Below are 25,813 nucleotides of genomic sequence, written 5' to 3' on the forward strand. Positions count from 1 at the left end.
TGAAAAAACAAGATTATGCCAGGGAATTCAGGTGATCATTGAGGGAAAGGGAGGAGTCGATAGTGATGCCAAGGACCTTGCTTGAGAACTCAAGGTGTAGAGCAGGGCCTGTGAGTAGGGTGAAGAGGGCGGGCAGGTGAGCTAATTTTGGGCCGAGCCAAAGTAATTTTGTTTTTGATTCATTTAATTTCATCTGTACTGAGAGGGACCAGGCGTGAAGTCTCATTATGCATGATGTGATGTTCTCTTGGAGGTTTGTAAGGTTTGGATCTGTTTCAAGGAGGATGAGGATATCGTCTGCATATGTGTAAATTGTTTCAAGGGGGGATAGTTTAAGGAGCTTCAGGGAGGTCATATATATGTTGAAGAGAATAGGGGATAGGGGAGAACCCTGTGGAACACCACAGGATGGTGTCCATGAAGCGGATTTGAAGCCGTTTGTGTTGACAATGTAGGAACGATCACGAAGGAAGTTTGAGAACCACTTTAGGACAGAAGAGTCTATCCCAATCTCGGAAAGTTGGTAGATTAGTAAGTCGTGATGCACGACGTCGAAAGCCGCGGAGAGATCAAACTGTAGGAGAACAGCAAATTTGTTTCGGGCGTGTAGTTGTTGCACCTTTGAGATTAGGGAAACTAGGAGGGACTCGGTGCTGAAATTGGGCCTAAATCCATATTGGTAGTGTTGGAGAATGGAGAATCTCTCTAGGTAAGAGGAGAGCTGAGTGGCGACTATGGTCTCTAGAAGTTTTGTTAAAAGAGGGATGTTTGCTATGGGGCGATAGTTCGATGGTGAGGAAGGGTCAAGATCGGGTTTTTTCAGAAGAGGGGATAAGGCAATGTGTCCCATTTCGGTGGAGAACAGGCCCGATAGTAAGACTTTGTTTATGAGGTTAGTAAGGGAAGAGATGGCCTGTGTAGGGATTTTTTCGTAAAGGTAGGATGGGAAGGGATCTAGGATGCACTTGCAGGATTTAAGTTTGAGGCAAAGTTTAGAGATCTGGGTCTCGGATACAAGTTCAAATGTAGTCCATGATCTGTCGGCAGGGATAGCGTCGGAGTCTTTCGGGGGGAGAGAGTTGTAGGAGATAGCTGAGGGAAACGAGCTCTTTATGGTAGTGATCTTCTCGTTGAAAAATTTGGCTAGGTCATTTGGAGATGGTAGGGGGGGAGGGGGCGGAGTCATTTTTAGAAGTTAGGTTCCGCCAGATGTGGAACAGTGTACTGTTTTGGTTTTTTGACCTGGAGATTTTGTCTCCATAGTAATTCTTCCTAGCTTTTTTTAGTATGGAGTTGTAGGATTTGATGTTTTCTCTCCAGGATTGCTTATCTAGGGGGGATTTTTAACTTTTTATTGTATGTTTTATTATGGTATGAATGTATTTCGCTGATTGTCTAGTTTCTGTTAGTATAAACCGCCTACAACTTTTGGTAATGGCGGTATAAAAGAATAAAATTATTATTATTCCCCTGTCTCTTCCGCTTGGTCTCCCTGTCGGAGGCAGATTAATCTACTTCCATCAATGTTGGACTCTCATCACAACAGATCCATGAGTGCTTCGAGTTGTCACACAGGGCTATTGCCCTGTGCTTGTTCAGAAAATTTCCAAACCACCCACCAAAAGAGTCTCCTTTCAGTTCCCTCTCGGCCCTTCTTCAGCTAAATGCAGGAGAGATGCCAAAGGTTCTACTCAAAGTATTTCCTAATACCTAAAAAAGACCTGAGGCCTTTGACTTTTTCTAGACCTCTGGGGCCTAAACAAATAGTTGCTGAAGGAGAAGTTTCTCATGGTCTTTCTGGGAACCCTTCTATTTCTACTGGAAAACAGCAATTGGCTTTGCTTTCTAGATCTCAGAGGCCCACACTCACTTTCTTTGAGCAGGTAGGATAGATTTTATTTATTTAAAAATTTGTTACTCACAATATCTAACAATTCTGGGTGAGGTACAGTAAAACATACACAATAAAATTGAATTAACTAATTAACTAACTATGTATTTTCGCTTTCACAGTGGATCTCAGCACTTCCAGTACGAAGTCTTGCTCTTTGGACTGGCTTCCACCCCTTGTGTCTTTATGAAATGCCTAGTGGTAGTGGCGGCAGCCCTTCACACATGGGGATTTCACATATTTCCCTACTCAGGTGACTGGTTGATCAAGACTTCATCGCAAACAGCTCAGCATACCATCAACTCAACAGTTTGTCTCCTGGAGCTGCTTGGGTTTGCAGTCAACTATCAAAAGTCACATCTACAACCTTCTCAGGCTGGAGTTCATAAGAACTCTCTTGGATACTACACAGGGTCAAGCTTTTCTATGGAAGCAGGGAATTAACAATTTCATTCACCTGTGTCAAACAATCTCCTCCCTTCAAAGCAGTTCAACACAACAGATGTTATTCCTTCTTGGTCTCATGGTGTTGAAAGTACATGTCACTTTGTTGGCACATTTTCAACCGAGTTCTACAGTGGACCCTGTCGACCCAGTGATCTCAAACTATGGAACATCTGTCTGCTTCAATATAAGTCACCTTGGACCTCCATCACTCTCTCCAATGGTGGATGGTTCCTCACAGTCTCAGTATTCTCTTCCAGTCCTTCCTCCAGCCATTGATAGTTTCTAATAACAGATGCTTTAATGTTAGAATGGGATGCTCATCTGGATGGCCTCTGCACTCAAGGAGTATAGTCTCACCATGAACAAACTCTCCATATAAATCTTCTAGAACTCCAAGCAATAGGCAACGGTCTCAAAACATTCCAGAACCATCTGCTCCACCAAGTACTCCTTGTCCATGCAAACAATCAAGTTGCCATGTTCTGTCTGAACAAACAAGGAATCATGGGATCTCATCTCCTTTGCATGGAAGCAATAGAGATTTGGAACTGGGCAACTGCTTGCAGCACTCTTCTCAGAGCAGTTTACTTGGCAGGCATACTCAGAGTTTTCAGTCTCACAAATGGTCTCTTATCACAACCATCTGACAGCAGTGTTCTTTATTTGGGGAAAATCTGAACATAGATCTCTTCGCTTCCCCCTACAACAAATGTCCATAATTTTGCTTCAGATTCTATGCCCTCAAACACACTGCATTGGATGCCTTTCTCATTCATTGGGGGGACATATTCTTCCATATTCACTCCACAACCTCTCTTCGAGAAAACTCTATTCAAGCTTTGCCAGACCTGCCTGTGGCTCTCGAGGACTGGAATTGCCTACCCCTGGTCTAGAAAATCTTCCACTCGGCACTGTTACTGCTTCAAATGGGAGAGATTTTCTTCCTGGTGTTCATTGCATTCTCTGGAACCTGTCACATGTCCACTTCTATCCATACTAGACTGTCTTTTCCACCTTTCTAACTCTGGTCTAAAAATCAATTTGGTTCAAGTATATCTTGCCGCTATCAGTGTATTTCTATCTCCCTTGGACAAGAAACATCTATCTGTATATCACTTGGTGGCCTGTTTTATGAAAGGCAAGCACAAGCAAAAAGAATCCAACAGAACTGCAGTGATATGTCAAACAGCAAACAAAAAAAGAGAACTGCGAAGATGATGTAAAAAAAACCAACCAAGTCTTTAATCAATAAGTAAGTAGTTTGTATGCAAGGAATATGGTCCACATAAGGTAATAAACCATGACCTGACATGGTCCGTGTTTCGAAAAGCACTTCTTCCTCAGGGTGCTAAGGGTATTAAAACCACATTCTAGGGAACCATTTGGTATACAACTGGATAAAAGAGTGCAATTTAGTTGATAAAAGATGAAACCGGAAAGTTCCATCGCAGAGCTATTCCATATGAAACCACTTATTAAGCCAGCAACAAAATAGAACATCCAATAGTTCCACAGAAAAAGAAGACAAAACAAAAAAGGAACACTGTGGAATTGATGTTCTTGGTGTAAACTACCTATCAATCCTCCACCTGTTGCTTGGGATCTTAACATAGTACTACTTTTGCTCTTATGAAGTTTCCCTTTGAGTTGTTTACATCTTGCTCTCTCAAACTTCTCACTTGGAAAGTCATTTTCCTCATTGCCCTCACCTCTCTGCACATCGTCTGATCAAACTTCAGGTTCGTGTGTCGGATCCTCCCTATACAAGATTCTACCATGACAGAGCATTGTGCTTCAAATTTATCCAAAATTCCTACCCAAAGTTGTCTCAAAATTCTTCCTCAACCAATCCATAGCTCTGCCTGTTTTCTTTCCAAAGTCACATTCCCATCCTGGGGAAGCAGTTCCTCACCTTGAACTGCAGATGTGCTCTAGTATACTACCTGGACTGGACTAAACCTCATAGAGGATCCTTTCAACTCTTCGTGGCTTTTGACCCTAACAGACTTGAGTTCTTGTTACCAAAAGAACCATCTACACTTGGCTAGTGGACTGTATCTCCTTTGCATATACTCAGGCTGGACTAATGCTGCAAGGCGGTGTAACAGTCCATGATGTCCGAGCTATGGTCCGAGCTATCTGTTTTACCTCTACTGAGGATGTCTGTAAGGCAGATACTTGGTCCTCAATCCATACCTTTTCTTCTCATTACTGTTTAGAACAAAACTCCAGAAGAGACGGTCAGTTTGGACAAACAGTTCTGCAGAATCTTTTTTTTTTTTTTTTATTTCCTGAGTGACAACTCTCCCTCCAACCCTCTTGGGTTTTGCCAGGCTCACGTTTATATTTTCATTATCCTTGTCAAGTCATAATCCTGACAGCTAAGTCCCACATGTGAGAATACAATGCCTGCTTGTCATCGGAGAAAGCAAAGATGCTTACCTGTAGCAAGTGTTTTCTGAGGACAGCATGCAAAAATCAAAGCAATGCACTGAATGAAAACATATTAAACACAATAGCATTTGCAATATTATGTGAAGGTATTTAACATTTGGCTTCTGGTCAGCCCCAACCCCTTCCTCCCCCAGTCCAGCAAGTTTTCAAGTTGTATTAGTTATTTATATAACTATCAATAGAAGTTGTCCAAGTGATTTTTTTTTTGTTTTGTGGGGTTTGTTTGTTTTTACATTCAGTTACTCAAATGTTTTCCCATGTGAACAGTAGTGTTCAGTAGCACTGTAAAAGAAATTCTGTTATTACTGGCAACCATAAAATGATTTACCTATCACTATTTTTGGTTGGTTGCCAAATGATAACTAGAATTAATATCTGCTGGCCTCTAGTTTATTATTGAGTTACCAAACATGTTTAGAAAATGCCTTATCTGAGTTAGCTATAACCTATTGGCTAGAGCAGTAGGATGAGAACCAGATAAGCCAGAGTTCAAATCCTACTACAACTTGGACAAGTCACTTAACTTTCCATTGTCTTAGGTACAAACTTAGAATGTAAGCCCTCCAAGGATCTTAAACTACTGAGAAAAATAGCTAAATCCAAAATCCATTACCATGCACACTGTGAATCAATACACAAAACCCCATAAGTCGCTCAAGACCTATAAGGCACTTAGCACTAACTTCCAGAAGTAACACAAGAACCTACCTAGGAAAAGGCAGCACTTGAGAAAATGAAATAATTCAGATTACTACAGATCATTCAATGCCTTTTTCACACATGCAGAGTACAGATAGACCATCACCAAGTACAGAATAAGCAGCCACAAACAAAAAATAGAAATAGGTAGACAAAAATTTGAAATGGAACCCCCTCCACCCTCTCTGGAAGCCAGACTCTGTATAGTGCAAAACCAGAGAAACAGTGATGATGCCCCTCTGTAATGTGCAAACTACAGTATAAAGACAGCAGATGCAACTTTCAAAAACTCTCATGATCCAATCACTACATTGCAAATTTACAAAGAAAACCAAAACTTAAATGGAAAATAAGGTGATATCTTTTAATTGGACTAGTTTAGAGCATGTTTTGACTAGCTTTTGAGGCCAAAACCACCACCTTCGGGTCTGGTTTTGGCCTCTGAAAGCTAGTCAAAAATATATTGAATTAATCTAATGAAACACTATCACCTTATGTTCTGTTTTATAATATATTTTAAACTATTAATCTTTAAACTGAACTAACAGCACTACAACACTACTGTATCCTAAATTAAAATCATTTTCTCTACCTTTGTTGTCTGGCCATTTAGTAATCTGTAGTAATCTGAAGTATTTGAGTAACTGATCTGTACAATCTTATTCCACCATAACTGATTTCTAGAGCTGTTAATCACTAGCTTTTAATTTTGTTATCTCTACTCAATTTGTAACAACTTTTAATCATTGTAAACTGCATAGAACTTCACGGTCCTGCGGTATATAAACTGTTATTATTATTCTCTTTTTACTGGATCTCCTGTTTATTTTGCTATTCTTCGCTGACCTTGTGTCATCTTTATTTCCTCCGCTATATCTATCTCTTGATACTGATCCTTTTCTTTTAGCTTTCTTCTGTTTTTCTGTGTCTTTAATTTCAGATTTCATTCATTCCTACTATCCAGTCTTCAATCTTCCTTTTCTTTTTTTTAATTCTTTATTTAATAATTTAATTTTAATACAATGATCTCAATACAGCACAATAGAATTCATGAGCTTAATAAACTAATAAGAAATAATGCATCTTATAAATAGTACAAATGAAACAATCCCATTCCCTATCTCACCCCCCCCCCCCCCCCCGAAGACCTGGTTCCATAACCACAGGAATAGGATAATTCTTTCATAAAGCTTTTTTTTTCAAATTCAATATAACTCTCCCATATTTCATTAAATTTCGCCCACTGATTAGTTAAAAGGGCCGAAAGTCTATATTTTTCACACACTATCCCTAAACGTTCTCTAACATCTCTTAAGGTAGGTACATTTAGCATACGCCATTACTGAGCTAATGTGAGTCTAGCAGCTATGAATGCCAAGTCCATAAGTTTAGATTGAGAAAATGTTAGACCTTCTATTCTTACTCCCAACAATGCCCTTTCACCATTCAGCTTAAGTGGAGTTTGAATTAATCTGCTAACATACTCAAAAACTTTCTCCCAAAATTTCTGGAACCTTTGACATTCCCACCACATATGATAGAATGTACCTCTTTCACCACATCCTTTCCAACAAGTAGGATCACTCTGTTTGGTACATTTACTAGTTAAAACCGGAATTATGTACCAACGTACTAGGAGTTTAATAGCATTTTCTACCAAAGTGGCAGCCCTAGCTGTCTGAAAGAGATGTGATACAATTACCCCCCCCCCACTCATCTATGGACCAGTCCTTCCCCAGATCTTTTTCCCATGCTTTCATATATGATGTTTTGGTTACTTTATCTTCGTTAATAATTTTATATAGCCAGGAGATACACTCTTTTACTACTGGTTTTCCTAACCATTTTTCAAATTCATATTTTTTAAAAATTCCATTACTCTTCACCTTATACATCAATATATAGTTTTTAATCTGTAGATAAGGGAAAAGAGATCTTGCTTCTAATTGATATTGATCCTGAATGTCTATAAAAGCTTTTACCTCCCCTTCTTCAACTAGTTGACCAAAACATGTTAACCCTCTTGCCTCCCAGTTCTTACAAATTCCCCCCTCCCTACCTGGTATAAAATCTTTGTGCATATAATATAGGGGAGAAAAAGATACCTTTTTCTCTGCCTAAAAGTTTTTCCTAACACTTTTCCAGGTTTTCAGAGAGCATTTACTAAAGGGATTATTTATATTTAAGTATTTTTCTCCCACCCATGGTAAGTATTTCAAATCTCTTATACCTTCTCTCCCATCTCTCATTGCTTGTTCTATTTTTACCCAAAGCTTAGAAGGGGGATGAATGCCATTCAACTATTGCTCTCAACTGTGCTGCTTTGTAATAATTCTCCAAAGAAGGTAAACCTAGTCCTCCTTCTGCCTTAGACTTAAACAGTGTCTGCTTATCGACCCTTGGCCGCTTTCCTCCTCATATAAATCTCATATAAATCTCAATGTCCATTTTTGAAAAAACTGTTTTGGGATTTCTATCGGTAATACTTGGAATAAATAAAGGAACATAAGAATTGCCACTGCTGGGTTAGACCAGTGGTCCATCATGACTAGCAGTCCACTCAAGCGGCGGCTCTCTGGTCAAAGACCAGCGCCCTAACTGAGACTAGCCCTACCAGCATATGCTCTTGTTCACCAGAAACTTATCTAACTTTGTCTTGAATCCCTGGAGGGTGTTTTTCCCTATGACAGACTCCAGAAGAGCATTCTAGTTTTCTACCACTCTCTGGGTGATGAAGAGCTTCCTTACGTTTGTACGGAATCTATCTCCTTTTAACTTTAGAGAGTGCCCTCTCGTTCTCTCTACCTTGGAGAGGGTGAACAACCTGTCCTTATCTACTAAGTTTATCCCTGTCAGTACTTTGAATGTTTCAATCATATCCCCTCTCAATCTCCTCTGTTCGAGGGAGAAGAGGCCCAGTTTCTCTAATCTTTCATTGTACGGCAGCTACTCCAACCCCTTAACCATCTTAGTTGCTCTTTTCTGGACCCTTTCGAGTAGTACCGTGTCCTTCTTCATGTACGGCGACCAGTACTGCACGCAGTACTCCAGGTGACGGCGCACCATGGCCTGGAACAGCGGCATGATAACCTTCTCCGATCTGTTCGTGATCCCCTTCTTTATCATTTCTAGCATTCTGTTCGCCCTTTTCGCCGCCACCACACATTGCATGGACGGCTTCATTGACTTATCGATCAGAACTCCCAAGTCCCTTTCCTGGGAGGTCTCTTCAAGTACCGCCCCGGACATCCTGTATTCATACATGAGATTTTTGTTACCGACATGCACCACTTTGCATTTAACCACGTTGAACCTCATCTGCCATGTTGATGCCCATTCCTTGAGCCTGATTATGTCACGTTGCAGGTCTTTGCAATCCTCCTGCGTCTTCACCACTCTGAATAGCTTCATATCGTCCTCAAATTTAATTACCTCGCTCATCCATACCTATGTCTAGATCGTTTATAAAGATGTTGAAGAGCATGGGTCCAAGCACTGAGCCCTGAGGCACCCCACTAGTGACGCTCTTCCAGTCCGAGTATTGTCCATTTACCCCCACTCTCTTGTTTCCTGTGCTCCAGCCAGATTTTAATCCACGTGAGTATTTCATCCTCTATTCCATGGCTTGCAATTTTTCGAAGTAGTCGTTCTTGCAGAATCTTGTCGAACACCTTCTGAAAGTCCAGATATACAATGTCGACTGGGTCGCCCTTGTCTATTGGCTGTTTACTCCCTCAAAGAAGTGCAGCAAGTTTGTCAAACAAGATCTGCCTTTGCTGAAACCGTGCTGGCTGGTCCTCATCAGACCATGTCCGTCAAGGTGATCACTGATGCATTCCTTTATCAGCGTCTCTACCATCTTTCCCGGTACCGAGGTCAGACTCGCTGGTCTGTAGTTTCCCGGGTCTTCCCTCGAACGTTTTTTGAAGATCGGTGTAACATTTGCCACCTTCCAGTCCTCCGGAATCTTTCCCGATTTGATCGACAGATTGGCTATTAGTTGAAGCAGTTCAGCTATGGTCCCTTTCAGTTCCTTGATGACCCTCGGATGGATGCCATCTGTTCCCGGGGATTTATCGCTTTTAAGCCTATCAATCTGTCTGCATACCTAGGGAGAATCATCATCATCTTTACCACTTCCATACATCCTAAACAGGAAATAAACAATTTATTCCACCTATCTAAGTCTTTCTGAATGTCCTTTACCGATGGTAAGTAATTATGCTGAAACAAGTGTCCAATTTGCTCCCAAAGATATTCCCAAATAGCGTATAGAGCCCTTTACCCATCTCAGGGGTACTGATCTTTGTAATTCCGTAATCCTTTCTGTTGGTACTGAAATATTCATCACTTCCATCTTATTTAAATTAGCTTTAAAGCCTGATAATTGGCCATATTCACCCATATCTTTAAGGGTAATTAGAGATTTCTCAGATGCCTCAACAATAGCTAATATGTCATCTGCAAACAGAGACAGCTTTTGCTCTTTCCCGCCACCCTTTGTCCTTTTACCTGTTGAGATTGTCTGATTTTCTGTGCTAAAGGCTCAATAATTAATGCAAAAATCAAGGGGGACAAAGGGCACCCCTGTCTTGTCCCTCTTTGGAGTTCGAATGTAGTGAAATAAGTTCAATTTATTTTAAGACAAGCTAATGGGCTATTATATAATATAAATATCCAGTCCCTATACCTTTTCCCAAGGCCCATATGCCCCAAGACTGCATCCATAAACCTCCATTCAACTTGGTCAAATGCTTTTTCGGCATCGACCAAGATTGCCACCCATCCTGTACTTTACCTTTTTGCCCTCCATACCAAATCTAACACCGTTCTAATCCCATCGGATGCTCGTCTCCCGGTAATAAAACCTACTTGATCCGGATGAATAAGTGATGGCATATATGATGACAATCTATTAGCAAGAACTCTGGCCATGGTTTTTGTATCTATTCCCAACAGGGAAATGTGTCTATATAGCTAGCACAGTATGTATTATCTTTTCCTGTTTTAGGTATTATTGTGAGTCCCGCAAGTCTTATAAAATATGGCAATTGTTCTCTTTCTTTTAAATTACAATCTCCCTTTTTCATTGCATCTTCCTACAGCTAGCTGTCCCTATTTTTTTCTCACCCAATGCCTCCCATTCCCCTTCCTCTTATTCCACAGTCTTTCATTTACTCTTCTGACCCCCCTGCCATTCAGCATCTCTTCTCTGTCTTTCTCCCCTTGCCAATCAGTAATGCCCCTCTCTCTTCCCCCCATTCAGAATTACCCTGTTCTCTCTCCCCCCCATCTAGCATTAACCCCTTTCTTTCTTTTTATGCCCTGCTCTTCCTCACGCCAGCATCACTCACAGCTTTCTCTCTTTCTCCTCTCAAAATGACCTGGTTGCAGATTTCCCTGATCAGTGGCAGACTAGAGCCATCAGCTGTAAATCTAATAAAAAGGCCAAAGGACCGGTTTCCTTTGTGCATAGTCCTCTAATACAGGACATTTGCATCAGAGAAGGTGTGACTGTCGTAGCTATTAGGAAACTAGTTCTTTGCTCTCTTTATTGCTTTTAGTGCTGTTGCCAACCTCAGAAGAGAGTGAGTCCTGAAACGCTAGCACCGATAGAGAGAAGGTCAAAGTTGTGTAAGCCTCTTATATGGGATGCCTATATGTAACAGATGTCTTCTGTAGCCATTAGGACGGATAATCCCATCCATCTCTCTGAGAGTGCTGGCACTGAGCTCTGAAACCAACTGAGGAGCTGAGGTGCACCTGGTCAAATGGGAAGGGCCATGCCAGTGATGCAGTTATACAGTTATTTTATTTGATATACCGCCATTATTAACAATAAAAAGTCAAATCAAAGCGTTTAACAATAGATAAAAATCAAAGGGAAATAATTAAAAAAACAACAATAAAATAAACACAATAGGGAAATGTCTGCTGTATAATTAACAATACTAGGGCAGGACAGGTTTTCAGTATCAAGAGGTAAGAACAAATAAGTTAAAAACAGGAGGATAGGGGAAAAAATGCAAGAAGAAGAAAACAAAGGAAGAACTAAAGTGAAGTGTTAAGAACTAGGATCAAACACCAGTTTGAAATAATAGGCTTTCAAATGTGAGTTAAATGATTTAAGAGATTTTTCTGTTCACAGATATAACGCCATGGGGTGGGGGATGGGGCTCCCAGTCAGAACTTGTTCTTGTTGAGTTACCTGTATTACAAGCCTTTGTTCAAACTACCCAAAATATTTTTCTCACATTTTGTTGGCCAGCTTCCTTATTCCAGTCTTTAGAGCAGCATCTCTGACGTGGAGGTTGCATCCTAGGTCTGTGTCCAAAATTGTGCAATCATGAGCCTTAAGCCAAACCACTAACCCACTTCCCTGAATCCAAGTAAAGTCCAAAGCAGATGACTTATTTAAAAGGTAAATAAATAAATAGAAAAATAGATAGCCACAAAATAAGTCTTGAACGATGTGAACCAGGAATATATATTTATAATGAATAAAGCAGCAAAGAACTAAGGCCCCACTTTTATAGAGGCAATTATTACAGCAGGCTGCGGTAATCGCTCCGATGCCCATAGGGATTCAGTGAGTGTCGGAGGGTTTACCGCGTGGCATCCGCTACCGCACCTTTGTAAACGAGGGGGTAAGTAATGTACAGAATACATGCATGTGTGAACACTTAAAGAAGTAATTTAGATGGCAGAATTCACAGGGTATATTCTCATTTGCCTACAGGTCTCCTTGAGAAAAAGATTTTTGTCAAAAAATTTTAAATCTGTAGTAAAGATTTTGTAGAATGTATTTTTGTGATGTAAGAAGCGCATGCACATTTTCATTTTGGATAAGTTTTATATTGGGTCATTTAAAGCAGTGGTCTCAAACTCGCGGCCCGGGGGCCAAACTTTGAGGCCCTCGGTATATTTATCATAATCACAAAAGTAAAATAAAACCGTTTTGATCATATGTCTCTTTACCTATAAATTACAATATTATTATTAAGACTTGGCCAAAAGGAAAGATTTATAAACTATAAAGAGTTTTATCTCATGCAAAATTGTCATTTCTTTAATAAGAAGAAATTAACTATTCTTTCTGCGGCCCTCCAAATACCTCCAAATCCAAAATGTGGCCCTGCAAAGGATTTGAGTTTGAGACCACTGATTTAAAGTATATGACTACAAAAAAATTAAAGCATGTTAAATTGTTAAGGAATCAGCACCCGCTGTAGCCCAGGCCCCACTAAGAGTTAATGCAGTGGCTTGATAGTGCATGCTAATTCCCATGCTGACTGCATAGCGTGGAATTGGTAGGGACAGTGCCTTACTTCAGTAGGTAATACATTGGTTATTGTCTCTGGGCTAGATTTTATATATTGCGCCTAAAAAAAAAATCAGTGCCGATTAGAACGGCGCGTAATGCGATTCTACAGGGTGCACATTCTTTTTATGGAATCGTGCGTAGTGCTGCTGTATGATGCATATGTTGGGTGCAGGCAATTAGGCCAGCTAAAACCAGGCCTAAATGCATGTACCTAAAGTATGAATGCTTCGGACATATTCTATAACAATGCGCCCAATGTTTAGGAACACCCCAGAACCACCCCTGGCAATACCACCTTTTCAAATTAATGCACTGCAACTGGCATATACTTTTTCCGATTCTGCGTGTAACTTAATTAGTTCCAATTAGCATCAGTTACGAAATATTAATTGCCAATTATCGATGACAATTAGGCTAATCAATTAAGTTGTGTGTGTATATTGGCTACACACACCAATGTAAGTACACAATTTTAGATGCCATGTATATAATTTGGGGGTCTGTATTTAACTGCATGGGAAGAAGCTAGGCATGCCCTCATCTATTAACACAGAGGTTTTGCATTTAGGGCATGTTTAGGGCAGAAATCTAATACACTATTGCAAAAGGAGGCCTTAGGAACAATTAAAGAAATATTTTATTACCGATGAGATGCAGCACTGCTAAATTCTCTTGTATCATGGGAATAAAGATTAAGTCTATCTAAACACTCATAACCTGCTAAATCCTTGAATAAGTTCAAAGCGGCTTAACAAGAAAAATATATTTAAGAATAAACAAGAGGAGGAAATCTCTTTATTGAACCAACTTATTACATTTCTTGATTAGTTTTGATGGTTAATGCTATTTCTGGGGTCCAAAGAAAATGAGCATAAGTTGACATACCAGTAAAGAGAGGGGCATTTTCTGCTGCGGTATCTATCTCTCCAACAAATTTTGCCTGTAATTGTAACTCTTTCTATATCCCACGTGAGTTGTGGTGGGTTATACCATGGCAAGGAGCTGGCCCAGCTTGTGTTCTCTTTGATGCACATGGATCTATATATGTCTTTGGTCTCTAATTTTCACACTGTTCTCGGACTAAAACCACGAGAAGCAGGATTTTGCAATTCTTCATAAACAAAAGGCATGTCTTTGGACATAAATGCTCTATGTTCCCTTCACATCGCTTTCAGTTCATTATCTACGGTCATTATAAAGCTAATAATACCAGTGCTGACCATTCATTAGAGATATTGAAAATCCACTCCTTGCTTGGTGAGTTCGCCACAGGGGCACTGAATTTAAGAGGAGGCTGATGTTTTATGAGGCTTTGATGTATTCTGAAGCTTTGTTTGTCCTCTCTATCCCATCATCTGAAAAAATAACTGACCTCTGTGTTTTCTCTGATCTTTTCATTTTTATTGTAAACTTGTGTATAAAATCTTTTGGGACGCTACATCTTAAGCTGCTTTTTAGTAACCAGTTCATTTTACAGTGTATTATTTAATGCTGCAAGGCTAAAATTTTTCTTAAATCAACTTTCTTACAAATAAATGTTGTCTCTGTATTTTAGAACTCTCCCTTTTAGTTCTTTATCTATGGCTCTTTTTCTTTGGATCCTAGTTTGCATGACATTTTATCTTTTTTTTCCTTTTTCTGCTGTTTGCAAAGACTCTTGGGAGGATTTGACAGAGTTGGTGGAGCAAATGCGTGATGATACTGAAGGTGCGTGCCACACCGACCTCTTTCAACTCTTATTTGCACTGTACGCTGACTTTTGAGTTAATCATGGTCTTGAATATTAGTTGTGGTTTTGGTTCCAGTGGCAGCAGTTGTATGTGGTATGCATGTGTTACCATTTTTACACATTACACTTTTCTTTTTGTCATGAACATATGTGCACTGAGGTACCTGCTTAAGGAAAAAAGACACAGGAGTCCTTCATCTGTTTCTGCCACAGGTCCATCCTTAGGCCAGACTTGGTTGTAGATGATTTTTCCTAGGGGGTCTTGCACAGAAAAGATGTTGAGGGAGACACTACGTAAGAGAAAAGGGATTGTCACTTGCAAACTAAGGGGAGAAACAATAGAAAATTTACCAATTCAATAAAGTTAAAGGGTCTTGGTGGAATGGGGGAGATAAAATCTCAAGGCCTAAACTGAAGTGAAACAAATTCAAAAGCTCTCATAAAGACAAATGGGCCCCAAAAACAATTTTAGATAAACCACTTTTATTGGTAATTCCCAAAACTTAAATATCTTCAATGCAAAAGCAGGGTGTAATAATAACTTGAGTCTTTAATTGATGTTGCTTTTTGATTTTAAAGAATTATATTAAGTCCTTAGACATGAAGTAGTTCCTCTGGCGTTCTCTCTTCCTTATGAGTACCTCAGACTAGTTTATATATATCTGCAAAATACTTGCAAAAATGCAACTCTTAAACCCTTTGTACCTTAAGCGGGCACACAGTCTGGACTATTTTATAGAATATAAAAATTACATTACATTACATTAGAGATTTCTATTCCGCCTGTGCCTTGCGGTTCTAAGCGGATTACAAATTAGAAGAAAACTGGACATTTCCAGGAAATTTACATATCAGGTACATAACAAGTTTACATATTTGGTAAGAATAGCAATTCACTCAACAATGTGTGTTCTTCCCCCCCCCCCCCCCACTTGCAGATATTTGTAGTTAGAATTCAGAGCATGGCTCATGAAATTCTTTCAAACACTTCTGTGTATTTATGTATATCTTTATTGCCACAGGGTGTATCTTTAGAGAAGAGGGGTAGAGTGGTTTGAATAGAGCTCTGCCTAAACATTCTGTTGGTTTGGAAAGAATTATAAAATTAAAAAAAGTGTAGTGATATATCATACCATTAAATGTCACTGTTACAGATTTCAAAGGGTCAATTTCACGGTTTACTCACAGGGCATAACTTCTCTATGACTAGTAGGCAATACTCATAGCAACTATTAAGAAAACTGTATAGTTAGTAAATTTTACTGTGAAACCGAATGACTATAAAAAAGTTTCAAATTTATTCAAAAATTGTTAGCTCGCTTATCAGTTTCCTAAGCAGAGTACAGAAATTTAAAATCTGGGTTATACATTTTAGACAACAGAGACAGACGTATTTGACACGTAAAGGAATATGGGGGAGAACTTCATTAGTGGATAAGACAGAAAGATGTATAGGGTTAGTACACTGGGGGGGGGTCCCATCTGTGAGAAGATCTGAATTAAAAGGGTTATAAGTCAAAAGCGGTTTTGACTAGGAAAGTCTTTAGATTAGATTTAAAGCGTTCCACTGATGATTCTTCTCATAAGTGAATTGGCATAGAGTTCCATAGTTGAGGAGGAGTTACTGAAAAAAATTGATGAGCGAGTGGTGTCATATATTGTGTCGCACAGTGAAGCAATCGATAGCAATTGTTGTGTATTCGATCGGAGAGATCTTGTAGGGGCATAAGGAGTTAAGAGTCTGTCTTTAAATTTGGGGGTATGGGTTGTTTGGGTTTTAAAGGCTAGGAGTAATATTTTGTATGTTACTCTGAGAGATTGGAAGCCAGTGGGCGTTGATCAAAAGTGGGTGAAAGAACATGGTTGCACTAGGGTTTGTTTGTTTGTTTTTTGTTTCTCATTGACATTGCTAGCAAGTATGGGGCAGCATAAAATTAAGCCTTAGAATAGTCAACCAGCTGAGTCAGTTATGACTGGTCCTATGGATGTTTACTTCTTCCAATAGTGTAGCACGCTGCATTTATGATTGCACCTGCACGTCAGTATATCCAAAACAGTCTTCATATGAATTTATGAATGAAACTGTGAGAGATTGACATATGAGATCTGACCAACAGACAGTGATCCTATGGATAAACATATTGTCCCTCTGAAAGATGGACACTGTTATTTAGTTCTAAATATGGTCCTTCCCTGAGCTGGCGGGGGGATAGGCTCAATCACCACCACCAGTCATTTTCTTGGGTTTTTTTTCCCTGTGGTAGACCTTTCCCCACATGGCTCCACTTTCTCAGAGAGCTGTGGAAGGCTTATTTAACCCCTAGTCTCTACTGAGACCATCAGAAGTGATACCTTTGTCAAAGCCTGTTTTGACTCCAGTATTAGGAGACTGTACTAGTAAAGTGACAGAAGTTACTCTTCATGATGTGTGGCAAGTGATTTATAGGACTGAAGAAATGTTGAGGTACTGATTCGCAGTTGACCAAACAAGACTAATGGTGGAGGTATTGAGTCTCAAGTTTTAGCATTAATCTGCGAGAACATTTGGGATCAAGGACAGTTTTGGTCCTCCATAGACATGTGAAGACTTTAGAAAATCATCTTAGAACTAAGAACTTGATTTTTAAAAATTTTCAAGATGTCTATTTTAGTTCCAAAGATGATGATGAAGAAAATATTTCAAGAGGAAGTGTTAGATATCAACAATCCAGGTAGCACAGTATTAGTATTTTTGTTTACCTTTGAATATAATTAGAGTACATGAGGAAGAACTCCGGTTTGCTTTAATTTGATTGATTTCCTAGAAAATTTACAAGATGATATTTTAGTGTGTGTCATTCTCGATTTTTCTTTAGAGAATAAGATTGCTGTGTTAAGATCATATTTAGAAAGGAGGAATTTTTTTTATTTTGTGGGAAAAAGATCCATGTCTTTCCTAATGTGGCAAAAGTTACTCAAATATGAAGGAAGCAGCTACTTCAATTAAAGACGAAGAGGTTTTTGGCTTTTTTTTAATTTCCCTATAAATGTTTAGTTAAATTTGCAGATAGGCATAGTAATTAGATTTTCTTGGACCCAGTTCAGCTTGAGAGACTACTTTTGCTTTCTTGTATTTATATTGGGGTTACTTAGCAGTGGTGTGATTGGACCTTAAGAGCCCCTTTACTAAGCTGGATACACATAGGTATCTTATGGTAGTGTCCAAATATGCACACACTACTCAGTGTTCCCGCTAAGCTGCGCTGGCGCACAAAATATTACATCGCAGCGCACAAGTTTCTCGTCACAGCGCACGGCGTACGGCAGATGGCAGGGCGGCGAGAGGAGAATCGGGCGAGTTGGCTCATAACTTGCTGGCGCCCGATATTTTTAGCTCACAGCGAAAAAAGTTTGCTCACAACACCCGCCCGCTTAGAGGGAGCACTGCTCATAACTGTATGCTGAAAAAATTTGTACTATTTTTAGGGGGGTGTTAGAGGCAGAGAGTGGGCATTCCTGGGCTAACCAGTTAGCAGGTCTACATTACTGCGCAATAACTTATTAGCACATGGATACCTTGTGAGCCTTTACCACCTACAAAATGGCCATGTGTATGTGTGGTCATTAATAAAAAAAATTACAATTTTTTTTTTTAACTGCAATAAAAATGGTCTTAGCACATAAGAGAGACCTATGTAATGGCATGCTAAGGCTACTTTTAACAGCAGCTTAGTAAAAAGACCTTATAGTTAACAGGATAATATAGGCTCTCTCTCCTAAATTTTCTACATTATATTATTTTCTGTATTATTATTGTTGTTTTGCTTTGACTTTTTTCTCCCCATTCACGTGGACTTCGTTTTTTTTCTTATACAGTGGTGCCTCGCATAAAGAACGCCTCGCACAGCGAACGCTGCACACAACGAACTTCATGTCATGATTCATACAACGAACTTCGTTTCACACAACGAAGTCGCCCGAGCTTCCACGATCGCTGCCGATGTATTGCATCCTTCCGCGCAGGCACTGCAGGCAGTCATTAGTCACTGCGCTTAACTTAAGCACGTATCGCGGCGATCGTTCTTCATTACGAATTAAATCACGCACGCACGCACGTATCACGGCAGTCGTCCTTTTAAGATAAACTCAATATTTTTTATATATCATGGCTTCTAAAAAAAGCAGGAAGGTGATTTCTGTTGAAATGAAACGGGAAATAATTAGAAGGAGTGAATGTGGGGTAAAACAGTGTGACCTTGTCAAAGAGTTTGGCCTCAGCAAGACCACCATTTTCACCATTTTGACAAATTTATCTTTTTTTATGTCATCTTAGCATATTTTATGCTGCAGAACGAATAATTTTTTTTAACATGTATTGTTATGGGAAAATGCGTTTCATATAACAAACTTTTCGCATAACAAACTTGCTCCTGGAACGAATTAAGTTCGTTGTGTGAGGCACCACTGTACATGCTGAGGTAACGTACGCATTAAAAATTTAAATTAACTTGAGTTTAACTGAAAAAACCTCCTGAAGTTCCTATTCTGTTATGTTTCTTTATTTTAAATAAGATGGAAAATTCATGATAGATGCTTGGCACACACATGCACATTTCGCTTCCTCTGAGCAAGTGAAATGCACCATAGGAGAGGGATAAGAGCGTAAAAATTGCCAAACTGGGACAAAGGTTCATCTAGCCCAGTATGCCGTTTCCAAAAGTGACCAATCTGGATGACGGGTATCTGCCAAGACATCTCTAAAAGTAGGTAGTTTGTGTGTTAACTTATCCTAAGGGATAATAATCAGTGGTTCTCCTCAGGTTTACCTTAATAGCAAATCTATTGATAAGATTTGGAAAGATCGCTTTTTTAAACTTGGCAGTGCTAACTACAACAAGTTCCAAAGCTTAAACGTGCATTGAGTGAAAACAATTATTTTCTCTATTTGTTTTAAATGAACACCACGGAGTGTCCCATAGTCTCTGCATTTATTGTAAGAGTAAACAATTGATTTTGCATTTATCTGTTTCCATGCCACTCAAAGAGCCCAAACCTCTCTAGCCTTTCCTCATAGGAGAATCATTCATCCTCTTTATCATTGTGTTTGCTCTTCTTTATTTCTTGACTGCTTGCACTATGTATTTGAGATTGGGTGACTAGAATGGCATATAATACTCAAGGTGTCGTTGCACCATGAAACTGCAAAGGCATTATGATGCTCTTTGTTTTAATTTCTATTCCTGTCCTAAATAATTCCTAGTACTGTATTCTGGTTGCTTTTTTTGGCTGCCATCACTTGCTGAGCAGGTCTAAACAAATACTTAGGGGTCATCATTCCATATCAAGTTCATGCTCATCCTCTCCCAAATTGAACAACATTTTATGTTGATGTTACCTAGGATCTCGAACAAAGCCATGGAAAATTTTTTGGCCGGATCTCTATTGGGTTGTGATTTACAGGCAGCTGAATGGAGGTCACCTTTGGAGTGCTTTCTCCGCATAGCATAAAACAGACACTATATCCAGGCGCTGCAGTCAAAACCCGTCAGGGGATTGAAATTCGTTTGATTAGTACTAAGTTTCTGTACAAGGTTTGAAACTTAACATGACTTTGCCTCCCTTTTTACGAGCCAGCAAACTATGTGAAAAATGTTCTAAGAAGAAATTTAAGGCCTACTTTGACTCCTCATTGCTCTTGACCTATACTATGGGCTCCTTTTACTAAGCTGCGTTAGGGCATTAACGCACGGAATAGTGCGTGCTACAGTGTAGAGAATGACACGGTGAAAAAATTGGTCACCGTCACCGCCCCGTCCCCGTCTCACCATTCCCTTCACCGCCCCGTCACCGCCATTCCCTTCACCGCCCCGTCACCGCCACTGCCACCCCATTCACCGCCCCGTCACCGCCACTGCAACCCCATTCACCGCCCCGTCACCGTCACCGCTGCATACATAAAAGCCTCAAACGGGTACGATTTTATATACTTTTCTTTATTTACGTATAAAGGAAACATTCTTTAAAACTTTAAAACTTAGTTAAATATTAGTTAATAACTATACAAAAACAAAACACGCAGAGAAAAAATTAATTAATATAAATTCTCAAAACTGACACATTTTGATCACTAAATTTAAAATAGTTATTTTTCATACAATTTTTCAATCACTAATCTTCCACCACCCCTGGGGCTAGCAATGCACAGACATAAAACTACACAGTCTTACATGCAAAGGGGTTGGAAATAAAATAATCTTATTGGCTTTGCACTCTGATTAAAAAAAAAAAAAAAGAACCAGCTCAGTGCTGCAAGAGTAGCCCAGCCAGACTTCAGCACGGAGCTGGTTTTTTTTTTTTTCACACAAACAATCCTACTAGAAACCTCTAATGTGGCTTAGTAAAAGAGACCCTAAAAGCAAATAATCTCACCTGCATCAGAGCAAATGAAAATTTCAGCATGAGAATGTGTATGCTATTGGAAAGAGTAGCTCAGCCAGACCTCAGCACGGAGCTGGATTTTTTTTTTTACACAAACATTCCTTTCCTTACCTCAGCTTGTAACCGACGAAGTTTTCAGGTTTTCAAAAAGCTGCGAAATCCAAATCCTCTGCTCGGCTCCGAAATCACAATCGCTACTGCTGCACTACAAGCCATTAAATATCATGTGCGGCAGTAGCGATTGGTCCCCTACTTTGATCTGACAAATGAGGAGCCAGTATATTGGGGGGCGGAGTCAATGCGGCAACGTGCAAGTTGGATCGAGAGTTGGAGGAGACAGACAACATGGCGGAGACATCAAACACCCGGTCACGAACACGGTGAAACACAGGTAAATAGCGGTTCCTAGAAGGGGGTACATTGGCCTGCGGGGACAAATCTTTTCACCGTTTTTGCGGGCGTTGAAAACATTTGTCCCCGTGTCTGCGGCGATTTGGCTATGGAGTCTCCATAACCCGCAGTCAAACCGCAGCCACGCCGCGGCTCACTGCGGGGATCGCTCCCCGTGTCATTCTCTACTACAGTGCTGTGCACGCTAGACGCTAAAGCCAGTGTTGAGCTGGCGTTAGTTCTAGCTGCGTGGGGTTAGCATACGCTAATTTGCGTGCGCTAAAAACGCTAGCGCACCTTAGTAAAAGGAGCCTTTTGATTCAGGCCACAACTGGACCAGTAGTCATGACCCGTGATGTACATCTAGGCTTTCAGCCAACTGGAATCAAAAGATATGACATAAAGATGTGTAATGTCTCATACTCATTTGATAACAAACCACAGGCAATATCATCATTTTAATTGTTTGAACTCTCCCCCACCAAGATAAATATAAAGGATTCCATTGGGAGGGTATAATGTGTGAGATTCAAATAAAATGTTGATATGTGTGGAAGGGAAGGGGGGAGGGGGGATAATATAAGATTTAATATTATATGAAGTAAACAAGTGAATTGTATAAATATTGAATGATTATTGTATACTTGTTATGAGATATGAAAATGAATAAAGAATTGGAAAAAAAAAAAAGATGTGTAATGTCATTTTTTAATGCAAATGTTCACCATTTTTTCGGTACAAATATCTCTCTTCTGTAGCTTTTAATTTTTTTCTTTATGTCATTTGAAGAGGCATCTTTTTCACTTCAAGTGTCGCCCTGTTTCATCTTGGACCCAGCCTTGCTTTGGTCAGAATTAAGGTCCTAAAGACATTCATCATTTGCATTTGCGGATACACTATATTATACAGAGCCATTGATGTAACAGAGCCTATTGTGTAACATGCAAATGAGCTTAGAGATGTGACATTTTAGAATGCAGCTAAGCTTTCTGTGCTTAACCATGCTTTTAGCTTATGACACATTTTTCTTTGCCATGTACTTTTATAAATGACCTGTCAAAATAGATGCTAAGTTGTGTTGTTTACTGCATGAAAGCCTAGACATGTAAAAGTATCACCTTTGCAAGAAACTGTCATGTCATGTTAGCAGTTTGTTGATGCAGAGATTTTGGGAACATGCCCTGGTCTGTGACACCATTGTATCCCTTATGATACAATGGCTGCCTTGATGGACAGGTCCTGACCCACTCTGATGTTTTATTTATCTTGATGAAACTACGACTTAGGCACCCTATTTCTATCCGTTCCTTTCTACAAAACAGCTGGGTTTTTTTTTCTATTTTTTTAACAGATTTTCATGTCACAGCTGAATGGAATTTTTTTGGCTCCAGCTATAGAAAATCACCCTGTGATGGGATTGGAGAAACCATAAAATGTTTAACTGGCTGTGCTAGTTTATAACACCCCCTCAAGAACCAAATTTTGACACCAAAGGATCTGTTTGACCTTTGCTACAAAATTGTTCCTGGTATCAAACTTTTTTTTTATCCCAAAGGACAGAAATCAAACCCATCCCCGGTAGAATCAAATCTGTCCCTGCCCATCCCTAAAAACTTCAGAAGTAGTTATTTCATTTAATTATGCTACTGAATTAAAGGCTCTGATAGAGACCCATTTACAAATAAGCAAAGACACTTTATTAATTTGGAAATATTAATTTGGAAGAATACACATCAGTGTTTGCCCTAGAAATTTTTTCCAGCCGGGTGGCATGAATAAGTAGCCGGGTGGGGGCGTGATGGAGAAATTTGGTGGTGGGGAAAATTAAATGTGTATAATTTTTATTAGTTAATTATTATTAATTATTTTCCAATGCTCAATATGACTTCCTTTTTTAAGGTTTGACACTTGTGCCAGAATACAGTATTTTTATTAAATTTAAGACTTATCCAATTCTAGAAGTGAATAATTAGATATTTGCCATCTTTCAAATGGTATAGAGGTTTAAAAAAGGGAAATGCATTAATGAAGTCATTAGGCTCAATCTAGCCATTTATTTCTGCATGAATTTAAACAACTAACAAAAAAGATAACTATAACTCCAGTCATACAAGAAATGGCTCTACAACACCTCTAATAATGTTTTGATCACTAGGTTCTTTCCTGAGGTCTCACTGAGGATATGAAATAGATGCAATCCCCATTTCCAGATCTCTTCCATATAATTTATGGAGAGCCTTGAAGGAGGCATGTATGATTGCACTATAGCAAAATAAAAAGTAGCAGATAAAGATCATAATGAGAGCTAGGGCAAAACAGTTTAGGTAAAGAAGTAGGTAATAAATAGCAATGTATTAAAAATATTTTATTTTTATTTGCTTATAAGGTCATTTGAAAGCTGCTTGATGGCCCATGTAAAATAAATTTCTGCTTTGAATTGTAGATGTCTAATATCCATAGTTCTTGAATAATAAATCATGATTTTAGTGCTAACTGAAAAGCCAAAGAGGTTAGAAACATAGAAACATGATGGCAGATAAAGGACAAATTATCCATCTAGTCTGCCCATCCGCAGTAACCATTATCTCTTTCTCTCTCAGAGAGATCCCACGTGCATATCCCAGGCCCTTTTGAATTCAGACACAGTCTCTGTCTCCACCACCTCTTCTGGGAGACTGTTCCATGCATCTACCACCCCACGGAGTAGCGCAATCTGCAGCAGCATCCTGCTTCCCCTCCCCCAGACATTCATTTTCTAGTCCTCATCCCACAGTACAGAACAGCCACTATTTTAATAACTTGAAAATCAAATATAAAAAAAAAATAATTCACTCTTCTCCCAGAACTGTGTCCAGCAGTCATCTCTCTGCCATATAAAAATCTTTTCCACATTCTGATGTATCTTTTTCTCTCTCACCCCCCCCCAATGAAAATTCATTCTAATTCTTCTTCTTCATTCTTTGTGCTGCAAACTCCCCCTTCAGCCCCAGAATATTTTCTGTTTTTCTGCATTCCTCCTCCAGTCCTCCCAAATATTTTCTCTTCCTCCTCTTATATATCATCTTCCTACCCCCAGCAAATGTTTTCTCCTCCCCCTAACCCCCTGTAATACTCTCTTCTTTCAGCTTCCTCTCCTCCCAGTCATCCCCCTAGAAAAATTCTACCTTAACCTTTTCATGTTCCCCAGCAAGATTCTCTGATTCCTTCTGTCCTCCCTATTGGGACACAGATGCCCATCCTGATTCCTTCCATTTTCTCATTTAGGATTATGCAGGAACCTTGAAATCCTCACTATCAGGGCTAGAACCTGCTCAATTGAAGCAATTTAAATGTTTCACCATCTGACTTCTCCTTAATAGGCATACTGAGATTAGATGCCATGTGCCTTACGGGGGGGGGGGGGGGGGGGGAAGTGAGGGGCAGTTTTTTGTTGTTTTTTAATTCTTTATTTTTATTACTAACAAAAAATGCAACACAATGTTCACATCAGTAATAATGTCGGCATTCATCTTTTCATGGTCTGTAACTTAAACATAAGCTTGCCCACCAAAAAGAGAAATTAAGACGATCAAAGTGTTTCCAATTTCGAGTTATCATCAGTTTCAAAATGGCCTCTGCCAGAGATGAAGTGTGAGGGATTGTGCTGTGGGGAGATCCAAAATGCTGGGGTAGGTAGTAGAATCTGAGAGGGCAGTATCCAGGGCAACATTTCACCAGGAATGGGATAGGTGTGCAGCTGCAATAAGCGGAGGGGGGGGGGGGGTATTCCAAAGGAATCTTTTTGGTGCATTCAAATAAGCCTGTGCCAGCAATCTACTGGGTTCATAATGTCAGAGGTTTGACTGTTTGGTGTTATCACTGGTTCCTCTCACCTGATCCAGAGGTTAAATCTGTTCTGTTACATGTTCAGAGAGATTTTCTTTGTTAATATCATTAATAACTAAAAGTACATAAGAAGCAGTAAGTTACATGATTTATCAAGAGCAACGATCATTTGTACTTATACTTTGATCCAGTTTTTCACATTTTTAAACAACTTTTCATACAACTATCTAATATAATAAAATGCTAGGCCGCGCATGCGCACTAAAAAAAACGTGTTCCCTGATCCGTCCCAAAAACACGATTGCGCATGCGCGCGTTTTACGTCATCACCTACTCTCCACCTTGCGCCACCAATCACTGTCATCAGCTGCTCTCTACCTCGCGCCACCGATCACTCCTCCTGCACTATGCCACGCCAGGCATGTCCGCAACCGGCCTCGAGCTCCTGGGGGCCGGAGGCGTGAGCCGCCCGGCGGTGCAGTGCTGAGGTCCCGCCTCCGCCCTACACGGCGCCGCCAGACCCGGCCCTACACTGAGATCCGCGATCTGGTTGCCATGGAAACCCCGCCGCAGCTTCACGGCTAGGTAGGGGGACAACAATCGCGCTTATGTTCAAGCCGCCGCCACGACTCCTCTC

At 39.8% G+C, this 25,813-nt stretch overlaps 1 protein-coding gene across 7 annotated transcripts in view; it reads left to right on the top strand.

The window, feature by feature from the left end:
* Positions 1–25,813, top strand: part of RUFY3 (RUN and FYVE domain containing 3) — a 222,601-nt gene that overhangs the window by 58,770 nt on the left and 138,018 nt on the right. For 4 of the 7 annotated variants that reach the window (XM_033960998.1, XM_033961008.1, XM_033960973.1 and 1 more), the window contains exon 2: positions 14,469–14,522. The exons of the other annotated variants lie outside the window; for them this stretch is intronic. In XM_033960998.1, coding sequence (XP_033816889.1) covers positions 14,469–14,522 — 54 coding nt within the window. The remainder of the gene's footprint in view (positions 1–14,468; positions 14,523–25,813) is intronic. 7 annotated transcript variants of the gene reach the window in all.

This window comes from Geotrypetes seraphini, chromosome 1 (assembly GCF_902459505.1).
Source record: "Geotrypetes seraphini chromosome 1, aGeoSer1.1, whole genome shotgun sequence".
Classification (NCBI taxonomy): Eukaryota; Metazoa; Chordata; class Amphibia; order Gymnophiona; family Dermophiidae; genus Geotrypetes; species Geotrypetes seraphini.